The 21,810-nt window shown below is 37.4% G+C and overlaps 3 protein-coding genes and 1 non-coding gene across 11 annotated transcripts in view; 3 read left to right on the top strand and 1 right to left on the bottom strand.

Annotated features, from left to right (window-relative positions):
* LOC111450385 (topless-related protein 4-like) overlaps positions 1 to 6,244 on the top strand; it is an 11,852-nt gene extending 5,608 nt beyond the window's left edge. For all 3 annotated transcript variants that reach the window (XM_023090474.1, XM_023090475.1, XM_023090473.1), the window contains exons 13-26: positions 74 to 169; positions 246 to 341; positions 1,367 to 1,494; positions 1,609 to 1,843; positions 1,931 to 2,098; positions 2,181 to 2,273; positions 2,471 to 2,617; positions 3,497 to 3,607; positions 3,695 to 3,874; positions 4,264 to 4,392; positions 4,488 to 4,583; positions 4,974 to 5,162; positions 5,287 to 5,453; positions 5,576 to 6,244. In XM_023090474.1, the coding sequence (XP_022946242.1) occupies positions 74 to 169; positions 246 to 341; positions 1,367 to 1,494; positions 1,609 to 1,843; positions 1,931 to 2,098; positions 2,181 to 2,273; positions 2,471 to 2,617; positions 3,497 to 3,607; positions 3,695 to 3,874; positions 4,264 to 4,392; positions 4,488 to 4,583; positions 4,974 to 5,162; positions 5,287 to 5,453; positions 5,576 to 5,783 (2,043 nt within the window). In that variant the 3' untranslated portion in view covers positions 5,784 to 6,244. The remainder of the gene's footprint in view (positions 1 to 73; positions 170 to 245; positions 342 to 1,366; positions 1,495 to 1,608; positions 1,844 to 1,930; positions 2,099 to 2,180; positions 2,274 to 2,470; positions 2,618 to 3,496; positions 3,608 to 3,694; positions 3,875 to 4,263; positions 4,393 to 4,487; positions 4,584 to 4,973; positions 5,163 to 5,286; positions 5,454 to 5,575) is intronic.
* Positions 6,245 to 6,578: 334 nt separating this feature from the next.
* On the top strand, positions 6,579 to 6,680 carry LOC111450874. The gene has a single exon (XR_002711895.1). It is a non-coding gene; the product is annotated as a U6 spliceosomal RNA (small nuclear RNA).
* Positions 6,681 to 6,906: 226 nt separating this feature from the next.
* LOC111450386 (BRCA1-associated protein) lies at positions 6,907 to 11,674 on the bottom strand. 2 transcript variants are annotated; one of them, XM_023090477.1, is made up of 12 exons: positions 11,332 to 11,674; positions 10,718 to 10,826; positions 10,518 to 10,632; positions 10,335 to 10,432; positions 9,537 to 9,643; positions 9,168 to 9,417; positions 8,869 to 8,922; positions 7,751 to 7,894; positions 7,577 to 7,641; positions 7,384 to 7,438; positions 7,123 to 7,296; positions 6,907 to 7,086 (listed from the first exon to the last, which is right to left on the bottom strand). In XM_023090477.1, the coding sequence occupies exons 1-11, from the start codon at positions 11,640 to 11,642 to the stop codon at positions 7,141 to 7,143; spliced, it is 1,464 nt and encodes a 487-aa protein (XP_022946245.1). In that variant the 5' UTR covers positions 11,643 to 11,674; the 3' UTR covers positions 6,907 to 7,086; positions 7,123 to 7,140. The 2 variants fall into 2 exon arrangements, with proteins under 2 accessions (XP_022946245.1, XP_022946244.1); XM_023090476.1 differs by lacking the exon at positions 6,907 to 7,086 and having other exon boundaries at positions 7,093 to 7,296.
* Positions 11,675 to 12,528: 854 nt separating this feature from the next.
* LOC111450644 (actin-related protein 6) lies at positions 12,529 to 16,987 on the top strand. Of its 5 annotated transcripts, none has more exons than XR_002711851.1 (9): positions 12,529 to 13,347; positions 13,855 to 14,071; positions 14,147 to 14,210; positions 14,475 to 14,559; positions 14,652 to 14,702; positions 14,793 to 14,855; positions 14,952 to 15,095; positions 15,960 to 16,089; positions 16,702 to 16,987. XR_002711851.1 is itself a non-coding variant. In XM_023090869.1 (8 exons), exons 1-7 carry the CDS (start codon positions 12,617 to 12,619, stop codon positions 15,079 to 15,081), a joined length of 1,341 nt encoding a protein of 446 aa, XP_022946637.1. In that variant the 5' UTR covers positions 12,529 to 12,616; the 3' UTR covers positions 15,082 to 15,095; positions 15,960 to 16,386. The 5 variants fall into 5 exon arrangements, 2 of the variants coding, with proteins under 2 accessions (XP_022946637.1, XP_022946638.1); XR_002711853.1 differs by lacking the exon at positions 16,702 to 16,987 and adding an exon at positions 15,236 to 15,374 and having other exon boundaries at positions 15,960 to 16,397; XR_002711852.1 differs by lacking the exon at positions 16,702 to 16,987 and adding an exon at positions 15,310 to 15,374 and having other exon boundaries at positions 15,960 to 16,386.
* The last annotated feature ends 4,823 nt before the right edge of the window (positions 16,988 to 21,810 follow it).

The following is a 21,810-nucleotide window of genomic DNA, read 5'->3' as shown; positions in this document are numbered from 1 at the left end:
TTTTTTTTTTTTTTTTTTTTTGGATAATTTTGGTAATTTTGACTTTGTTTTCTTCTTTCATTTTTAAATACAGATCGAGGCTCATGTTGGCAGTGTCAATGATCTTGCCTTTTCATATCCTAACAAACAGCTATGCTTGGTTACCTGTGGGGAGGATAGGGTTATTAAGGTTTGTTTCTCAGTGACTTTTAGATGATGTCCACGTACAAGTTGGATGTTTCTTACTATTCTTTCATACTTTTCAGGTGTGGGATGCAGTCACTGGAGTTAAGCAGTTTACTTTTGAGGGTCATGATGCACCTGTGTATTCTGTATGTCCTCACCACAAGGAGAACATTCAGGTAAGATGAATCCCATTATGTTCAGTTTACGACATATTTTGTGAATTGGAGCATTATGTGATTTGTCACAATTGTCAACTGATCCTAATATAATTCTCAATTCTAAAAACCTGTTCTAGGTAATTGATTCAGGTAGTGAAATTCCATGGACGGATCTAGTAACCTGGATTCATCCAAGTGAAGGAAATCAAAGAATTCCACAAAAATTCTAATTGAAGAGTGAATAAAGTTATTAAGATTTTTTTTTCGTTGTGTGAAGAAACTTGACTTCCATAAAGAAAATGAAAGGATATACAAGCAGATAAGACAAAATAGGGATAAGTACATGATCAAACTCTCTGAACATTTGTACATAAAGCACCACTGCAGCTCCAGCTGGGAGGAAGCCTTCCAAGTAGAGTCGATAACGTTAATTTTCTCCACCTTGACTTGCCAAGCAAAGATATGGATCTTCTTAAGAAATCAACGAGGGTCTGGAATGAAGAGAGCCAAACAAAGACATCCTAGAACGTGAGTGAAAGATAAACCCTAGTAAAAGAGAAATTAAAGGGGAAACGTAGAAGGCTTCTCTATCTAAAAACCAGTGTAATAAAACCAAAGTTAAAGGACTAGGAGTCCCCTAATGAGGGGGAGAGCTTTAATCAAAAGTTGATTTAAAATTTCAATATGCATAGCAAAGGGCTTAGTAGTTTTTAAGGAATATAGAGACGTAGAGAGGAGTGGTATCCGACAGAAAGACAGAATTACTGGGGAGGGTAAAGACATGGTTGAAAGTGAGTAAATTTTCAAAATAATTCTATCTTTAACCTATGGAGTAAGATCGTCTTACATTATTAATTTATTCTTAAAAATGAACTTGATAATTTAGGTATTATGTAAAAATTCAAGGACAAAATAGTCTGAAAAAAGTTTCTTCCACATTCACACACACACACACACACACATATTATATTATAGCTTATAGATATTAGGGAACGGATGCTTTAGCATTGTGGTTTCTTATTCTTAAGTTCTTTTCTTTCTAGTTTATCTTCTCAACAGCAGCTGACGGACAAATAAAGGCATGGTTATATGATAACGTAGGTTCAAGAGTTGACTATGATGCACCAGGCCACTCATCTACTACAATGGCATATAGTGCTGATGGAACGAGGTTTATATGTTATTACTTAATGTTATGGAGATTTTCAAATCTAAATAATACAATGTTATCCTTCCATTGGTACTTATTCTACAATATCTATCAATTTTTATTTTCAAACTATAGGTTGTTTTCTTGTGGGACAAATAAGGAAGGAGAATCATACCTGGTTGAGTGGAATGAAAGTGAAGGAGCTGTAAAGCGTACATATCAAGGTATTGGCAAGCGATCAGTGGGTGTTGTCCAATTTGATACCACCAAAAATCGTTTCTTGGCTGCTGGTGATGATTTCTCTGTTAAAATCTGGGATATGGATAGTGTAAATCTTCTAACAAGTATTGATGCGGATGGTGGATTGCCGGTTAGTCAAGATATGAGCATCATTTTCATACTGATCCTGATAATATGCTTGCAATAAGCTTATTACTTTAATTTCCAAAATCTGCAGGCTTCCCCTTGCATAAGATTTAACAAAGATGGTGTACTATTGGCTGTTTCAACGAATGATAATGGCATCAAGATTCTAGCTAATGCAGAGGGAATCAGGATGCTCCGAACAGTTGAAAATCGTACATTTGATGCTTCTAGAGCTGCTGCTTCGGCTGCTGCTGTGAAGGTATAATATTTCAAATATTCTGTCTGATTTGTTTACTTTATATTTTCTCTAGCTGTGATTTTATTCAATTATTTTCCTGTAGGCTCCACCAATAGGTTCATTTGGCCCTACTGCTGTAACTGTTGGTATGAGCATTGGAGATCGGACTGCCCCAGTTGCTGCCATGGTTGGAATTGTAAGTGTCATTATCTTTATGGCAGATGATCTAGCTAAATAGATTTCATTTAGTTGGTATTACTCTTGTTCTTAAGTTTTGTCGATCAATGATGTTTCTTATGGTACTATATTTGGATATGGGACTAGATACATGTTTGACATTCATAAGCAGTGTGATATTCAGTGACTTACCCTTTCTTTTATTGACAATTTCAGAACAATGATAGTCGAGGTCTGGCTGATGTAAAACCCAGAATTGCTGATGAATCTGCGGATAAATCTAGGATCTGGAAACTTACAGAAATCAATGAACCAACTCATTGTCGTTCCTTGAGGCTTACAGATAATCTAACAGCTTCAAGGGTATGTGTCTTGCTCAAAATTTTCTTTCTTTGGTCTAACAATTTAACTATCAAGTGAATCTTAAAACTAGTCTTTAATGTTTGTTTGAAGTTAACTTTTAATTGAACTTGGTAGAATAATAATAATAATAATTTGGAAAAGACACCATACGAATGTATGTTTCCAAAATTGGTAAGACTTTTTTACTGAAAAATAACAACAAACCAATAGTAAGGACAAACTTTAGTATTTATCAGAAGTACATAGACTAAATTTAGATTTGACAATATTGTGATCTAATTTAGTCTAGGTCTCAAAGTATAGAGGCCAAAATGGCATTTTAACCAAACATATTAGTTTCCAGTTTTTTTAGTTGATAGTAAATCTTCAGCTTATATCTAGTGAAAAAACTCCAAGGATTTCATATTTGTTGTAAATAGCTTGAAATTAGGTATGAGGGTAAAGAATGTAGAATTTACGTTATTCTAGCCTGATACTATATTTATTCCTTTTATATCCGTATAGAAGCTTTATTGGAAGGTTTCATATATCATATGACCCATATCCTTTGTTAGAATGCACATTGCATAAGATGTAATGAAAGGGTAGTTTCTAGCGACCTCTCCCAGTTCTGTTATAATGGTATTTCACAAGATTGAGCTTTCTAATGCACAACACATTTTGGTTTTATATGATCGCATTTTTTCCTTGAATATCATCACATTTTTTAATATGATTGGTCAGGAAGGTTTTAGATTTCTCTTTGGAAGGCATCAGTTGCGCTGCATTAATTGAATATTATAGTAGTAAAAATCTTTCAGTGGATTAATTATATACCTTTTGTGACGTGCATGTATCTTAATTTACGATTCTGTTCTGATAAATTGATAGTTATTTCAGGTTTCTAGATTGATTTATACAAATTCGGGCCTTGCAATATTGGCATTAGCATCTAATGCTGTACATAAATTATGGAAATGGCAGAGAAATGATCGAACTGTGACCGGAAAGGTACACGTTCTTTGATCATGTGAGATACATGTAATATTAAGATTGATTCCTAGAAATCCTCTATTTACGAAGTAATGTCGTGTGCAGGCCACAGCTAGTGTCGCACCACAGTTATGGCAACCATCGAGTGGAATATTGATGACTAACGATATAAGTGATACAAATCCAGAAGATGCTGTCCCATGCTTTGCACTTTCAAAGAATGACTCTTATGTTATGTCTGCCTCAGGGGGGAAAATATCCCTATTCAATATGATGACGTTTAAGGTAGTTTGTTGTACTATATGCATAACCTGCCAATGTCTCTCTCTGGGGATGAAACCATGATTAGTTTATATTGGAAGTTGCCCGTGTTTAACCATGATTAGTTTACATAATCACAAAACTAATATGTTTGAAAAGTAATAAAATGCAAAAACTGGACGAGGTTGTTATTGTAGTTGTCAGATTGTTGGATATTCCAACAATTCTAACCAATCTCGTGTTATCTACTGGTTTTGCTTGGCTATTATTACTATGGTCGATGTTTTAAAAAAAATATTATTATTACCTTTGTCATGCCTTGGAGGAGCTGTGGCAAATATTGGATTACGTAATGATTTTCCCGAATTGCATTTTACGTGCATTTCTGTTCTTAAATGTGTTTCTCAATGCAGACAATGACAACATTCATGCCCCCACCACCAGCGGCTACATTTTTGGCATTCCATCCCCAGGATAACAATATTATTGCTATAGGCATGGAGGATTCTTCTATTCAGATTTATAATGTTCGAGTTGATGAGGTCAAGTTTTGTTGGCTTGATTTTTTAGTCTCCTAGTATTGGTTAATTTAAATTGGAGTTCGGGTCTTTGATAATCGTTAGCTTGCGTAATGCAGGTGAAAACCAAGTTAAAAGGTCACCAGAAAAGAATTACTGGGCTTGCCTTCTCGAATCAACTAAATGTGCTTGTATCTTCGGGAGCTGACTCTCAGGTTTGAACTCTGTTCTTAGCGATATTAGTTACTGTATGGCCTTATTGGGAACTTCTGACAAAGCATAGCTCAAGAATTGAGCATAGAAATCCACGAAATTTCATTTCAGGCTTGGATAAGACTTTGGAAGGGTTATCTGCACTTGGAAGAAAAAGTAGAAAAAGGAATAAATATAGTGATAATTTTATTCTTCGTCGCCTTGTAATGTTTTCGTGTTCCTCCCTTGTTTATCTTTTTGTTTGCTTATTCACACCCATAGGCTATTCGGTCTCGTAGTCGCATGCTGCATTTTTTCCTACGGCTTATGCTTGAGCTTGTAGTCTTGGATCATAAGTTTGCTTCTTTATCCTTTAACTTGTTTATATATCATAATCGTTATTATTTTTGTAGCTGTGCGTCTGGAGCACCGATGGATGGGAGAAACAGGTTAGCAAATTCTTACAGTTTCCAAACGGTCGAACAGCTCCTCCTGTTGCAGATACGCGCGTTCAATTTCATGTCGACCAGACACACTTGTTAGTCATTCATGAAACTCAGATAGCTATATATGAAGCACCAAAATTGGAATGCCTTAAGCAGGTACGGTATCCAGAACAATGACAAATTCAAGAATCAAGAGCATACACGTGCACGTGCTCTTTTCGTTTCCTTTTTTTGTAATTGGTAAGAGATGATAATTTTTGCAACTAATTTCCTTCAACAGTGGCTCCCACGAGAAGTCAGTGGCCCAATCACGCATGCTACCTTTTCTTGTGATAGTCAGTCAATCTACGTCAGCTTTGAAGATGGAAGCGTCGGTGTTCTTACTGCTTCGACTCTTCGATTAAGATGTCGAATAAATCCGAACGCATACCTGTCTTCGAATCCAAGGTATGTTTATTCATTTTAAGATCAACTCACTCAGACGTGTACTTGCCAATGCCATGCACAACTTGGTAGTTATGCCTTTTCCATTTTTTCTGATATATTCCGTTGTGTTAATTTATGAACAGCTTGAGGTTACATCCTCTGGTTATTGCGGCACATCCATCTGAACCCAACCAGTTTGCATTGGGACTGTCAGATGGCGGTGTCATTGTACTAGAGCCATCAGAGTCAGAAGGTAAATGGGGAACCTCTCCTCCAGTTGAGAATGGGGCTGGACCAATCACTGCTTCGGGCACTACAGGTCCCACAGGTCCCGATCAACCTCAACGATGACGTCGAGCATAGGAGATGTTTGGGATTTTGAGCGAAAGGCGAATTGCCAATTAGGTTATGTAGATGTAGGAATACTTGAAGCAAGCATGGTAGAGCTTGTCGTACGTGGCATCATCATCGTAGCAAGCAAAGCCATGGCGTTGTGCAGTTGGTTGGTTCTCGTCCACGAAGATTCGGAGATGGACAATCATCAAAGGACACGGTGGCGTCGATGTAGGGGCTGAGAAGATCGGGCACAAGATGGGAAGGTTGACGATGGCTGACAATCGAAGAAATCAATTCTTTCTTTCTTTTTGATCTCTAGTCTTCTGTGAGAAACGGGTAGATAACAAACAATCTAATGTTAAATTCTTTTATCTTTTTCGGGGTTTTAAGTTATTGATAGTTTCTATATTCCCACGGCCTAATTTGACCATCTGTTTTGTACATTAACATTATAACATCCCTTCATTTTCAAATTATTGTCTCTCTCCCTTGTTTGGCAAAAGCTCTCTGTTGCTTAGTTGCCCAAACTCTGTGGCTAAGGCTTCACCCACTCCCCTATGAGAGAGAGTTCTAAGATAATGACTCTCTTGGTTTAAAAGAATATATGTTTTGAACTGATAATTTTTTATAAGTAATCTGAAAATGCTATGGATAATAAACTGATCCCCAAGGCTTTTAAAGGGACTAAAATAAAGTTTTTACATAGTCATAACTATTCTCCTAGCCATAGCCATTCTTTTCGTTTTGGACTCTTACTATACTCATTAGAAATTGTACCAAGACTAAATTCCAACCCGAAAAAAAATCTACACCCATGCGAGGACATCCAATAAAATTGGAATGATACAAAGTAGATTAGCATGGCCTTAACACAAGGATGATACACAAAATCGAGAAATGGTATTAAAACTACACCAAACGCCGAAGAGGAATGGATTGTGAGATCCTACATCGATTGGGGAGAAGAACGAAACATTCTTTTATAAGAGTGTGTCGAAACCTAAAGAGAACAATATCTGTTAGCAATGAGCTTGTATTGTTACTATACAAAAAAAGATGAGTGGATTGTGAGATTCTACATCGGTTGAGAAGAAAAACGACCGAAACATTCTACAATATCTGCTAGTGATAAGCTCGAGTCGTAACTATACAAAAATGGCTAATATTGTATATATTGATAAAATGAGGGACTAATATTGTATATATCCTAATAATATTCCTGCTATCGACATGATGGATATAATATATATACCTTAGTTTTTTCTTAAAGGAACAAGGATCAAAGATAGCATTTTCATTTTCTCCTTAGTTTAACCAAAATGTATACAAGCAGAACCTGGGTGAGTGAATACAAGAGCACGCGTCTCTCTCTCTAATTCCGCCTTCGGCTGCCCTTCTTCTTTCTGCCGCTGCTGGGGGAAGATTCTTTTGCAGGTACAGGCAACACTGTTCCTCCTTTTATGTCATCTGAACCTGTAATTTTGTTGAGTGTCTTTTGGGCTTCAATGTAGACTGTAAGATCTCTTATCTGTAACATCACAATCAAATGCATCTAAGCGCAACTACTCAGACATGAAATACATATGAGGATTCAGCATCGTGTAAATGTCGGTACCTGTTCTTCCAAATCATGTATTTTCTCATTCCTCCATTTCAACGAAGCGAGTTCTCTGGCATACAAAGTGTAATTAGTTAATCCAACGGTAACTATTAAGGCGAGAACTCGACACGCTTGTAAACTATTGTTCAATAAGCAGAAGGTGAATTCGAACTCCCATGAAATTCCATGGACTGTAAAGGTTATGTACCTTTCTTCAATTTGCTTTGCTTTAGCCATCCACATTTCTTGGTTCTTGATGAGCTTCTGATTTACCTACAGGGGGGGAAGTATTTAGAAGAACACATAATGAAGATCAGTGTCAATGACCATGAAAAAATGTGATCATCCGATCTGTGGGAATGAGAAAATAGTTACAACTTACGTCGGAAACAACGTTTTTCTCCTTGACACAGTTTTCAAGTTTGTCATGAATGTCCTGAGTCTTGGATATTAAAGCCTCTTCCACTGCTTCAGAAACGGAAACTTCCCTTTTACTTTTTGCCTCCGCCAGCAGAGATTCATAGTACTGTCGAGACAAAAGTAAAGATCTTGATCACTAGATGCATGTGCGTATATGTGAATGCGACAAAAGTAAAGATCTTGATCACTATATGCATGTGCGTATATGTGAATGCTTAATTAGAGCTGAAAAGACAAATAATTATGGAAGTTGATGAACTTTATAAAGATATTACGTGGATGTGCAAAATGTTGATCTAGCGTAACAGTTTATACAAAAGATGCTCACAACCACGATAACATGGGTCAAAGTGGGAATGCTATGGGATATTGACTTGGAAGGTTCTGAACACGTTATTTGTAACATCTCAAGCCCACCGCTAGCAGATATTTTCTTCTTTAGACTTTCCTTTTCGGGCTTCCCTTTAAGATTTTTAAAATGTGTCTGCTAGGGAGAAGTTTCTACATCCTTGTAAAGAATGCTTCGTTCCCCTCTCCAACTGGTGTGGGATCTTACAATCCACCCTCCTTCGGGGCCAAACGTCCTCGTTGGCACTCGTTTCTCTCTACAATTGACGTAGGATCTCACATTATTATTTGATTTAGAAACAGTCATATCTGGCCAATTTGAAACCAAAATATTCAGCAATGCTAACTTGCTCGAGTCAGCTGAGTTTGAAGTCTCAGATACTTGTGCATTGCTGGAGTCCAGATAAATTACAAAGAGGCAGTCATATTTCAGCATTTGTGGTACACTATGTCTTGTCTCATCTTATACCAAGAATTACGTCTATACAGGGCAATTATAAAATGCTAAGAACCAAAGGATCAATGCTGTCAAATATTCAACTTTAACTTCCGAAAAAAGTACTCCAGAAATTTGAAATATTATATAAATGATTTGACATAAACTAATATTGGGAGCAAAAGATAGTGTTGAAAGCAGAAAGAAATATTTAACAAAAATAATATGCAGTATAACAATAAGGTGCAAGATAAATCGGAGAAGCCCAATCTAAAGTAGGGAAGTTGATTGCATACTTGTCTCTGAGTTTCCAGCTGCGTTGCAAGAAGCCGATTATACTCATCCACAATCTGTTTGGAGATATATGAATTAGGAATAATGTATGGATAATGTGATTAAGGTACTAAATGCCAATGCGAATAATTTGTATAATTCAACCTTTAAACCCTCAACATCACATGGATTAAATTTATGTTTCTAAGTCCATACAATTCTCAGACCATAGTTGCCTAACAGAAACAACATGTCTACGGACTCGCACAAAAATAGAATGCATGATATATATATGACAAAGAATTGAGTCGGAAAGCCATACTGCTTCAACTTTACTGCTGTACAGGGCTTCATTGATTCCGGAGTCTTCATCATATTCACAAGTTCCACACTCTCCTTCATGTGAAATACAGTGTGAATTCATCTCTCCAAACTTACCATCAACTTTTGACTGGTTCAAGCGGTGAACATAAGTGTCACCAACATAATCCCAAATTTGCTGTGTTCTTAAATCAAGAGAATAGCAGTGATGCATATTCTTCCAATGCCTGATTGCATGCCCTTCCTTATACCTTAATCAACGTGATGCAAAAAGGCAGCAACTAATGTTACAAAGTATTTTGCCGATATCAATCTTCTTGAATATGTCAACTTAGAATATATAAGAAGAGAAATCAATTGAGCAAGTAACCTTCCACATCCTAGAAAGCCGCAGATCACACACACCCAGAGATTCTCCGTAGTTCCACAAATGAAGCAAGCTTGTTTCTCGTCCTGTTGCTGACAGAATCGACAGACCTGATAACTTGCCAAAAAATAGAAAGATGGTGTGATCTTCCAATATAACATTTCCATTGTCAAGGAAACGGACCAATTCTAAAAGGGTTGCCTTGAAGAGCAAAACTATGTAGAATCACAAAACTCATACAAACGTAATTTTTTGTATTTCACATTATTAATTGTTCCAAAAAAAAAGGAAAGAATCAGATACAGCAAGATATAGCTGTTGTTCTATGTCATATCATGAGAAGTTGATAAGCTCATGTAAGATAAGTTCATTGACATTTCAATCATGATGTAATTTTGGATTTACGAATTAAGATGTGCTCCTTACAACCACAAAGGCTCCTGCATCACCAGTATTTTTCAGGTTTTGCAGGATTTTTTCTTTTCTTTTTTTTATTTATTGAGAAAAAATGCTTTCATTTAAAAAAAGGAGATGAAAAAATATAAAAGTGCATATACGAAAACAGCCCAAGCAATGAGGTGATACTGAATTGAGCTCTAATCCAAAGAATAAGAACTAGCGGATAAATACAAACAGGCCCCAATCCAAAAAGAAAAAAGTTCTTTACGAATTTATGCAGTTGTTTAAAACATGGAATGAGAAAAACAAGGCTCAAATATCAAGGCTCTTGGTCAAGTGAGGGTCCAAAGGTAGAAATACTAGTACAAAAAGATAATAGAAGAAAACAGAGTATATACTCACCTGACAAGATAAAGAAGTCCATTTTGAAATGCAGGGACAGTGAAATGAATGGTCACATAGTGTGTGAATTATTCCACTAGTATCAGGATCAAATCTCTCTAACATTCAAATGTAGATTAGTAAGAAGAATTAGCCTATCAGAACTCAAGAAAAATAAATCAGAAACAGAAACACTCGACTCACCCAGGCAAACGGGGCAAGTAGGCAATTCAGTACATCCGTCAGGAGGCGACCCAGCTACCTCTGCTGATTCTGTGTACTCGACAGACATCAGAAACAGAATATGACATACCTCAGCCTAAAAATGAATAATATATGTGGCAATATTATATGACCATGTTCCCATTAAATCAAATAAACGACTGAAATTGCAGTTCTCGTACCTCGGAGGGAGAAAACTTCTTGCCATTCAACCTGCCAAAAAACCCATCGGCATCCATTTGGTTTCCAAGCTTAATCAAAACACTGTATCGTTCTTCCATACCATCGTTCCTAAAAATTCCATCAGACGACATCAATCGAGAGCGCAGCATGTGAAAAACAAGAAAAGTTTATCAAAACTACCACCAAGCACCCTTCTACCATATGCAGACTAAATTCAGACAATGGCATCACTTCAATGATCGCCTTTAACGTAGTTTACAGTTCCATCCAATGCATAAAAGAACAAGAAATTTCCAACCTAATAGCCATCATAAACTCACAATCAACAACCCAATTGCGCTTCGTGATTGACAAAAGAAGAACTCAAGGAAAGAATCTCTGAAAATAAAAGACTACAAGTCTTGAGGCTCATTATCCATTGGCCTTAATCAGACACGCTATTCATAATTCAACAAAATAAAACCTTCTCCAGAATCGAAGCACGTTTGCATCACAATATCAAGTAAATCAAGAACGCTCAGCTCGATGTTGTTGTCAATCAGTAGAATTCAATTCATCGGCCACCAAAAGAAAAAAAAAAAAAAATGAAAACACAAGCAATATCAAGGGTTACCTGATGAAGAGAAGCTCCGAGACATGGTTAATGCGAGAACCACAAAAGTTTATGAAATCATCGTATGATAGATAGTTCGGAACAGCAACAACAAAGAGGATCGTGGATTGAGAGCTAGGGTTCGGGAGCGACGAGTGCGAAATGCTACGGAATAAATGGATGATGCCTCTTCGTTCGCTGAATTTCGTATGGACGTAAGAAGCTGTACTGTTTCGTTGAGAAACGGTGCTGGTGGTTGAAGATTGCTCCGGCCAAATTCCGACGGTAAGAGGTTGGTCGGTGTCCACTGAATGTACTTGCACGAAAAACATGGCGGGGGAATTGGTTCTAGAATTTACAACGCACGGTGGCCGGAGTTAATTTATAAACATTCCATAATACTTAAATTACATGTTTAGCCTTCAATCTGTCATTATTATTATTATTATTATTATTTTTAAGAAAAACAAATGTCTACATTATTAACCCGAGTATTTATATGACTTGATAATTCAATCAATCTAGACTATCGATGGAGACGTTTTTTTTTTCTTTTCTTTTGTTGATTCATAGTCTTGTATTCAATTTCTTTATATTCTTTTTTGGTCTGGGTCTCGGTCGAGAACATAACTGGATTGTTTAGGGTTTCTCGATCTTGAATCCAGTTTAGGACATCATCTCGAAAGCACTTGAACACAAGTTTCTTTAAAAATTGGTCTCATACGTAAACCGAAAATACTTTGCGTTATTTGTAACAAACTAAACGAAACATCTAAATGTGTCATTTGGGTGTGAGGATACAATTGGCTTACAAATAATAGATTTCTAATCGCACTTGTGAACGTTTTGCTTGTTGAGCTGAACTGCTACTCCATTTCCTCTCTCGGGGTAAAAACATATGTGAGATTTCATATCAGCTTAAGGGAGAACGAAACATTGCATACAAGGGTGTGGAAACCCCTCCCTAGCAGATGCATTATAAAACTATGAGGCTGAAGACGATACATAACGAGCCAAAGCAAACAATATCTGCTAGTGGTGGGTTTGGACTATTACAAATGGTATCAGAGCCAGATCGGGGTCGTGCACCTAAATGGTGGATTGTGATATCTCATGTCAATTCGGGTGTGAAAACCTCTCACTTGCACGAGATACTTGCACGAGATTATTAGTTTATTTAAATTTGTGTGTTAATTGGGAAAATTTATAAGCCACGTCATCACAATCAACAATGGACTGGAGTGGCGCTAGCTAGAGCAACCTGGTCGAACTCTCGATCCTCGGAGAAAGCTCAAACTGCGTTCTCATGTCAAACGTCGTCGTCTTGGACAACGGCGGCGGTCTCATCAAAGCCGGCTTCGGCGGCGACTTCGATCCCTCCGTCATAATCCCTAACTGCCTCTACCGTCCTCTCTCCGCCAAGAAATGGCTCCACCCTTCTCCAATCTCCATTTCAACCACCACCGCCACCGCCGCCGCCGCTGAAGCCTCCTCCGATCTCGACCTCACATCGGCCTCGGTCCGCCGCCCCATAGACCGAGGTTATCTCATAAACCCCGACCTGCAGCGTGACATTTGGTCTCACCTCTTCACCTCTCTTCTTCACGTTAGTCCCTCCAATTCCTCCCTCCTCTTGACGGAACCTCTCTTCACTCTCCCTTCCATTCAACGCGCCACCGACGAGCTCATTTTCGAGGATTTCAATTTTGCTTCTCTCTATGTTTCAGATTCTCCTTCTTTAGTTCACTTCTATGAGGCCAGCCGCCGCCCGACGAGCCTCCTATCTAGGGCACAGTGTAGCCTTGTTGTTGACTGCGGGTTTTCTTTCACTCATGCGGCTCCAGTGTTCCAGAACTTCACTTTGAACTACGCTGTTAAACGCATCGACCTGGGAGGGAAGGCATTGACGAACTATTTGAAGGAGTTGGTTTCATATCGCGCTTTGAATGTTATGGATGAAACCTTCATCATAGACGACGTCAAAGAGAAGCTCTGCTTTGTCTCCCTTAACGTCCCCCGCGACCTCCAGATAGCGAGGTTTGCACCTATTTTCTTCCAGGGCAGGGTTTTGGAGTTTTCTAATGATTTCCCAGATGAATTTTGCTGGGATTGTTTGAAATTCCTCATTCTTTTGTTATTTTCAGACTGTCTGTTTCTTGGGAAAATGTTGGTGAAGAGATGCTAGAACACCATTTTTTCCAGGTTATGAGGCTAGTTATCTGGCTTCTGAATTTTGGTTATCCCATTGAAGTATCTGCAGATTTTCTTTTCTGTGTGCTTGCATCTTTTGTGGAAGATTTCTTATGAGATTGTTTTAGATTGTTTGTCTGTTCTTTAATCTTAGAATGGTGGATTTCCTGGTAAATATGAGCAAAGGATAGTGAAGTTCTTCAGATCATAAGGCCTTTTAGCTTCTAACTTTACTACATTGAATGTTTTTCTTTTCTTCAGTATTTTAGTAGTTGAGCTGTTTGAGTACTTGAGGCTTTGTTTATGCATCAATCTTGATCAAGAGCTATATTCTGTTATGAATTTTTGAAATAGGAAACCAGGAAAGGAAAATCTCTTCCGATGCACATATGTGCTCCCTGATGGGATTTCGTATGCAAGGGGTTTTGTTAAAAATCCAGATGAAGCTAAGAGGTACCTCTCCTTGACTGAAGAAGCCTCATCTCCATCACTTGGAGTCAAGAATGATGAGATTGAGCTAGATGTCTCAGAAAAGACTGAAAACAGGAAGAAAATTGATCTAACAAAAAATGTAAATTCTTATTCTTGTGTGAATCTATATCAAACTTCCCTTGTTTTTTAAATTCGATCTTCATGGTTTTTGCAGGAATTTGATTTGACGAACGAACGCTTCCTTGTTCCAGAAATGATATTCCATCCTTCAGATTTGGGTTCGTACAATATTCTTATATTAACGATTAATGGCTTTGGATGTGGACTCTAATCTTGATTAATCTATTTTTCTGTGTTGTTACCTGTATCTGCTGAAGAACATTCTTATTTTTCAAATAAAATTACCATCAAAATTTGGAAGGGGCAGGGGTTCTCAAAGTTCTATGTAGAAGCTTTTGAATTCTCGATTATCTTTGATCAAAGACTTGAAAAGGGAGACCTTACTATCCATCCCATTTGGACTTACTCAATCAGTTGAACAGGAATGAACCAGGCCGGCCTAGCGGAGTGCATTGTTAGAGCTGTTAGTTCTTGCCATCCTCATCTGCACCCCGTGCTCTACGAGAGGTATTTTTGTTTGCTATGTGTTGGTAGCTTCATAAACAGGCATTGATTTTCACTCCTTTTAACCTGATACTAACCATTGTACTTTCAAGCAGTATTGTTTTGACTGGTGGAAGCACTTTATTTCACAATTTTGCTGAGAGATTGTGAGTCCTCATTCCCTTGATCTAACAGTTTGTAAGTTCTTCATTCAAATAAATCAATAATTAACATTCCATGACAATTTTTCGTCTTAGAGAGAAGGAGCTCCGGCCTATTGTTCCAGATGAGTGTAAAGTGAAGATAACAACCCAAGAAGAGTAAATTATATGCCCCAAAACACACTTCTTTTTAGTTTTTATCCATTCGAAGTAGAGGCTTGACACTTATTGTAAATATTCGTGCTTTTGTTGCAGTCCCATTTTAGGGGTGTGGAGAGGGGGATCACTACTGGCATCAAGTCCTAGTTTTGAAGCAATGTGTGTTACCAAGGCCGAATACGAGGAACTCGGATCTGCCCGGTGTCGGAAGAGATTTTTACATTGAGTGCAAGCATGAAGGTCACTACTAACTCTGACCGAACTAGATCAATTATTCATGAATCAATTATACTACTGTCTAAATGGGTGCTGAATGTTTCTAGTTTTAAACCATAAAATCATTTGGATCTCAAATGATTCTAGAGAATTAAGTTGTGTAGATTTTACCTAAGTTTCTGTGCAAAAACATGATCGTGCACGTGGGAAGGCGAACTAATCGATCACTCCCTTATAGAGCTTCATCAAGGTTCCAGCAAGCTTCAGTGGCGGCTCATTCAGGCAGATAAGAAGTAAAACGAAGTTATCTTCTTCTTTAGGGAAGTAACTGTTAATTTCTTAATCTATTGGCAACCCTGAGGATCTTTCAGCTTGAGGATTCAGCCCAAGGGATGGATATAGCCAAATGTGGACTTCTAGTGATTTTTTAATGTAGTTTTTGAAAATAATGTAAAAAAAAATTGTTTCAAAAGTATTTGCAACAGTAGGCTACTTTATTCACTGCCAGAAAGAATTAAGATGATTTTTATAGCTTATCTTTTAAGAGATGATTTCCAAGGGACTTATTCCAAAATATGCATCTTTCCAGAAGATAATATATCATATATTTAGAATTATTTTAAAACCAACCCCCTCTTTAAGAATTATTCTATAAAAAGAAATAGTTAGAAAGCCCCTAATATTTCAGCCTGATTTAAGTATTGATGTTGATGTAAATATCGTGATCTCAATTTTATGAAGATGTCGTTGATATTTTATTGATATTGATGTTGATATCTCTATAGCATATTAAAAATGTCAATTCATCGCTCATATTGATTAAAGCCGAATCTCTCGGCTCGTGTTAACATCCACTCATCAATGATATATTCTATTCTTATATGTCAGTGAGCAGGCGTTTGTGGGTCAATTCTAGGCCATAGCAGGGACCAACGTTCTGATGAAAATTAAGTTTGTGTAAGAGGAGGTTGATGAAAAATCTTCATTGGACTGCCTGCAGAGGATTTACTGGAATACAGTAAGGATTTCTGCATTGGATTCGAATTACTTTTTAGTACTATTCACCTCAAAGTGTTAATAAATATTTGAACTTTTAATCTTAAGAGACGAGATATACGCCAATGTCTATGTCAACTACTGTTGAGTTATACTCGTTAGCTTCCAAATTTGATTCTCTGACTGATTAGAGCCAAGCCAAGCATGTGTGCTTGATTCTTGCTTGGGCTTTGGCTTTGGCATTGTATTCCAACATTTGAGTATGGTCTGATAGCCTCTCATAGAAAAAGTTGTCAGTCAAAAAGTTATTTACTCTGTTTCTGTTGTCCTGAATCTGTTTCGCTTGGACACTTGTAGATGTATAATTGCTTTGCTGGTGTACCATTTGGCATTCAATCTCTGAATGATGCTGTCTGTCACATTAATGCTTGGTTGATCTTGACATTTTATTGTGCCTGTAATCAGGGAACATTTTTTTGTTTTTGTTTTGTAAACCCAGTTTCTGGTTCTTCTTAAAGTTATTCTTATTGCCATTTGTACCCAAAATCATATTTGTTGGAAGATAATTCTCGCAAAAGTAAACATTTTCTCGTAACGAGTTTGTATTTTCGCTTTTGTTGTTTGAAATTTATAGATCATGTTTCTTTCGAGGAAGAAAGAGGCTTTCACATGTGACGATTGAAGAAATGAGAAGAAAAGACTTTTTGTTCAAGGACTAGTGGAATCTGACTTGTTTTTCTTTTTCAACTTCATCAAGTACAAAGGTGAAAAATCGAACTTTTAACTTTGGTTTCTTATCTATCGAGCTGTCCATTGATTAACATTACTCGATATATTTATTGAGCATCGATTGAACTTACGAATGATTGTGTTGGCTAAGTTCTCTAGTAATTTATTAGAAATCAATTTGGGCTATTCGGGAAATTATAATGGAATACCAAAGACAAAAGTAAACTTTATAGAGAGGCAAGAGCAGAGAGGACCAATGTTCATAAACATGTTCGTTTGGCCGTTTGCCCTAAAATAATGTATCTTTAGTACATCAAACCTATTAGAAAGAAACAAAATCATGTGTCACTATATATATGTATGTGTGTATATATATACTTAGAAGTCTTTTTTACTTTTTTTTTTTTTAATTATGCTTAATAAATTCTTTATAATAGATGTTTCGGCCCTAAACATGAACTCCCGCTCAAAGATGAAAACCAAATCTAAAAACCGCGATACCCACGAAAGATGAAGATAGTTGTGGATGGAACTAAAACATGATGTTGCAACCTCTTCTTCATTGTCTATGATTTCGTCGTTGTTATCGTCTACAATCCCGTCTTTGTCACTATCGTCTATGTCACATGGAACCTTTGGGAATTGTTTGAACACATCGATGAAGAGATCTCGACATTTGGGTCCCGTCACTTATCCTTCCCTTATCCAAATATTAGGACTATTCACTCATCTCTCTTTTTTAAAAGAAAGAAAAATCTTCTCTTCCTAATTTCATTGAGCATACTAAAGGAAAGGCAAGTGCAATAATTGATCAAACAAGAGTTGACTTTAAATTTGTTTTTATTATTTTATTATGAATGGAAAAAAGTAAAAAAAAAAAAAAAAAACTAATATGTATTTTTTAACGGGTCGAAGTATATGAACGTTATGGATTGATTATATCAGTAAAAAAAATTAACGACAATATTTATATTGGTACTAGATTTTTTCGATAGAATCCCAAAAGTAAATATATACCACTTAGGTCTAAAACAGACAATATCATGTCATTATGTAGGTACAGTTAAAGGTCAACATGAGCACAGTGTCACGGTCATGCTCGTCCAAGGCGTGTTGCCCATGGCCGCATGCCCATGACAAACCCAACCCTTTATGTCTTTTCATATTCTAGTGTTTTACTTTTGTATTTCTAGGAAGTATGACGTTTCAGAAATATCATGTTTAGGCCTGTCAGATATGAAATGCCTTAGAATATACTATAGGGGGATACGACTAGTTGTCAACTTCGGTAAGCCGTTGTTATTTCTCTCTTGCTTGCTTATATAACGTTTCTTTAAAAAATCTATCTCTACCCTCGTTTTCTAAAACCTTCTCTTAAAACCGAGGTCAAAGGCTCGAGCATACGTCGCTTGGCCCTAGGCGACGCAAGAACGAATTCGCTTAGCTCACTTGTCGTTGGAAAGTAAATGCCGCACAATCGCACGTCCGCTGCCATTAAAAGTGCAATTGTGACACACAGCTCGATGCTTAATTAAGACACCAACTACTGTATTTGAGATCACACATTCAAATTTCCGCCTTTTCATATCTGATAAACTAAAAGAAAAGAATTGAGTACGAACGTTAAAAATCCAAAAAAAAATTAATTTATTCATATAAAATAACGAGGCTCGAAAAGCATAACGTTCGAGTGGATAAAAAGAGAGCTTGGTTTTGTGACAATAATGGTCAAAGTTTGGTATTAGAATCTTCTATTCTTTGTAATGAATATAATTGATGTTGATAGTGCTTTGTACATTATTTGTCTTTCAATTAAATGTTTTTTTTTTCTTCACCATATAATATAAATAAATATATAATATATTATATAGAGGAAATCCTTTATCATATGGTAATTTTTTAATAAAAAATCCCAACCTCATATGTGTAATTATTTCATTGTCACATATTTTTAAGATAATGTTTATTCAACCATTTATTGTGGTCCACTTCACTTCCCAAATAATCAAAAGAAAATAAATAAATAAATAATTTCACTTTTAAATTTTTAAATATTTTTATTGTGTATTTGGTCTTAGCAACTCGAATAGAGTTCACAACTTAACTCGACTTATCTTTTATTTTCGAGTTGGGTTAGGTTGGATCGTCGGGTTGTCTTTTTTTTAATTATTTTTAAAAAAATCATATTTATACGTAATATACGTTACATTATTAATTAAAATTTTATAAAACTCAAATATTAAATATTCGCATGTCACACGATACATCACTAATATCGATTAGAAATGTTAAATGTTTTTAATTTTCATAATAATTTTAAATGAAGATACGGATGGACTGTAACCCTATTTTCAAGTATCGAGTTGACCCGACCAAGAAAAAAGTCAACCCACAAACCAGCTCGAGTTTTTAGTTTTCCAAAAATTTAACTCAACCCAGACTNAAAAAAAAAAAAAAAAAAAAAAAACCAACGAACCTCTGAAAATTCTCTCGAGGTCAAAAATTCCGATTTCTTTGCCCCACCATTATCGTGCTCAAAAAGAAAACCAGAACCCGAACGAAAAAAATATTATTTCCATATAAACTTCTCAAAACTAAAGTATCATATTCTTTTTTTTCTTTTGAAGTATAACAGTTTTTTGAATTATGCTCGAGAATTATTTTTAGGGACGGTCTCATTTAAACTATGAGACATCAAAGTTAACATATCTCAACAGTAATTGACTGGTTCTTTTTTCGGTGAGGTTTGAGGATCAATTTTTTCACACTCCCATTTATTATACTAAAAAAAATGTTGAGTTAACTCATATAATAACATGATTATAACGAAAAATTATTAATACCAAAAATACTCGAGAATAAATTGTAAAATAATTAATAAAAAGGTCGAGAATCTAATTTATAGATGAAAAACGGTGGGACCTTGGAATAAAGAATATGAAGGAGAGTATTTCATTCCAATATTTTAGTAAAGTACTACATATATTAAAAAGTTTCGTTTTTTTTAATACGACCATAATGTTCTTCGAACTCTTTCATTCTCACATATTTAACGTGTTTTTCTTTAAATTTTGAAAGCGTTTTTGAGCTCCAAGTTCTGGCTTGTTATGGGGCGGGACGAGGAAGCCTTTTCAGTCCCTATCTCTGCCTCCTTCATTCATTTTCACCTGATAGAAATTTTCCTATATATATAACGAGCGGGATGGGACGGAGATCTGGCGAGGTTATGTGAAGTGATAGAGACAAGAAATAAAAAACCTATCCCTGTTCTCGTTTAGCTAACATGGAGACAGATATCTCTCTCCGCTCCATCATTACTCACTTAAATAGTAATTTTCTACCCTATTCGAGGCGAGTTCTCGTGAAGCCCTGACCCTACGGGTTAAATGAACATCTCTACTTTTAATTATTTGGATCGAGAAGTTATAAGTTTGAACTGTGATAAACACAAACGTCTCGTTCTAGACCATCCAAAAGCAAAAAGCAAAGATGGGGTAGTTTGAAGTCTCCCCAAGTTGAAAAGGGGAAAGGGGACAGAGAATGAAGAGAGAAAGAGGATGGGTTTGGCACTTGGGCAGTTTGAGCTCCCTGTAGAAATGGACTTGTCATGAAAAGAGGGGAAAAAGATGAATGCTCAAAGCGCAGAGAAAAAGGAAGGGGGGGAAAAGAAGAGGGCTTTGGAGGTCGCCCACTGTGATGCCTTTTTCAGAGTGGGGACATCAAATGAGACATGAGAGAGTGGGTATGGCATGCAATGTCAGGGGCTGTGTCATTCGCCACTGCCACCACCACTTACAACCATTACAATGCTCTCTTCTTCGAAATCGACGTGAGATGAGGAGAACGAAGGGTTCTTTGTAAATGTGTGAAAACCTCTCTTTAGTAAACGTGTTTTAAGAACTTCGAAACGGAAAGTCCAAAGAGGACAATATCTGCTGTTGATGGGCTTAGGGCGTTATAAATGGTTTCAAAGCCAGACATCATGCAATGTGCCAGCAAGGAGGCTGAGCCTTGCAGGAGGTGGACAGAAGGCGGTGTGCTAGTAAGGATGCTAGGCTTTGAAGAACGGGGAATTGGTGGGGGGTCCCACATCAGTTGGAGAAGGGAACGAGTGACAGTGAGGATGCTGGGTCTCGAAGGGGGTGGATTGTGAAATCCCACATCGGTTGGGGAGGGGGATGGAACATCCTTTATAAGGGTGTGGAAACTCTCCATACACCAGTTGGAGAAGGGAATGAGTGGTAGCGAGGACGATGGCCTCAAAGGGAGGGTGGATTGTGGGAGGAGAATCAAGCATACTTTATAAGGGTGTGGAAACTCCCCACATTGAGGACGTTGAGCCCCGAGGGGAGAGTGGATTGTGAGATCTCACATGGGATGGGGAGGAGTATAAGGGTGTGAAAACTCCCACATCGATTGTTGTAAGTGCGTGGAAACCACTCTCTAAGAGTGAGCTCGAGCCCTTAGAATCCCATTTCAAACAAAACCCATTACTTATTTGGAAGCAAAGGCTATGAATTGGGTGAAAATGGAGAGACCCAGATGAAAAAAAGGTAATATTTTGAAGGTAGAAATGGATTGGATTTGAAATTTGGTTTGCTCATTTTGAAGATAGATTCAAAGTGTTGATGAGATGATGGGAGGTCGCTGTTTTGGGTAGTAGTGGCCCATGCTGGAGGTAATTGATGTGCCAATTGCTGAATGTTGTGGCAGGGAGATTTTACAGGGCACTTTTTGAAGCCCACCCCCCCACCCCCTCCACTCTATTTTCCCCAATAGGTGACACTCCTTATACACAAAAACAACTAGATTCAACATCAAACTTTGGGGGTAAGCCATCTTAAATTATTGAAGAAGACAAGGAATGAGAAACCTGCCCTTTCTCTCTCCCCCCCCCCCCCCCCCCCCCCCCCCCCCCCCCCCCCCCCCCCCCCCCCCCCCCCCCCCCCCCCCCCCCCCCCCCCCCCCCCCCCCCCCCCCCCCCCCCCCCCCCCCCCCCCCCCCCCCCCCCCCC

Source organism: Cucurbita moschata, unplaced genomic scaffold, assembly GCF_002738365.1.
Source record: "Cucurbita moschata cultivar Rifu unplaced genomic scaffold, Cmos_1.0 Cmo_Scf00012, whole genome shotgun sequence".
In the NCBI taxonomy this organism is placed as follows: domain Eukaryota; kingdom Viridiplantae; phylum Streptophyta; class Magnoliopsida; order Cucurbitales; family Cucurbitaceae; genus Cucurbita; species Cucurbita moschata.
Note: the sequence above shows the minus strand (reverse complement) of the source record. Positions and strands in the feature narration are given on the sequence as shown.

Coding starts and splice junctions, on each gene's coding strand:
- LOC111450386 (XM_023090477.1), bottom strand. CDS start 11,642: ATGTTTTTCGTGCAAGTACATTCAGTGGACACCGACCAACCTCTTACC. Junction 9,418..9,536: donor GGCTTTCTAGGATGTGGAAG/GTTACTTGCTCA, acceptor ACGTTGATTAAG/GTATAAGGAAGGGCATGCAA. Junction 7,439..7,576: donor GCAAAGCAAATTGAAGAAAG/GTACATAACCTT, acceptor TTTGTATGCCAG/AGAACTCGCTTCGTTGAAAT.
- LOC111450644 (XM_023090869.1), top strand. CDS start 12,617: ATGTCAAACGTCGTCGTCTTGGACAACGGCGGCGGTCTCATCAAAGCC. Junction 13,348..13,854: donor CGCGACCTCCAGATAGCGAG/GTTTGCACCTAT, acceptor TTTTTGAAATAG/GAAACCAGGAAAGGAAAATC. Junction 14,072..14,146: donor AAATTGATCTAACAAAAAAT/GTAAATTCTTAT, acceptor TGGTTTTTGCAG/GAATTTGATTTGACGAACGA.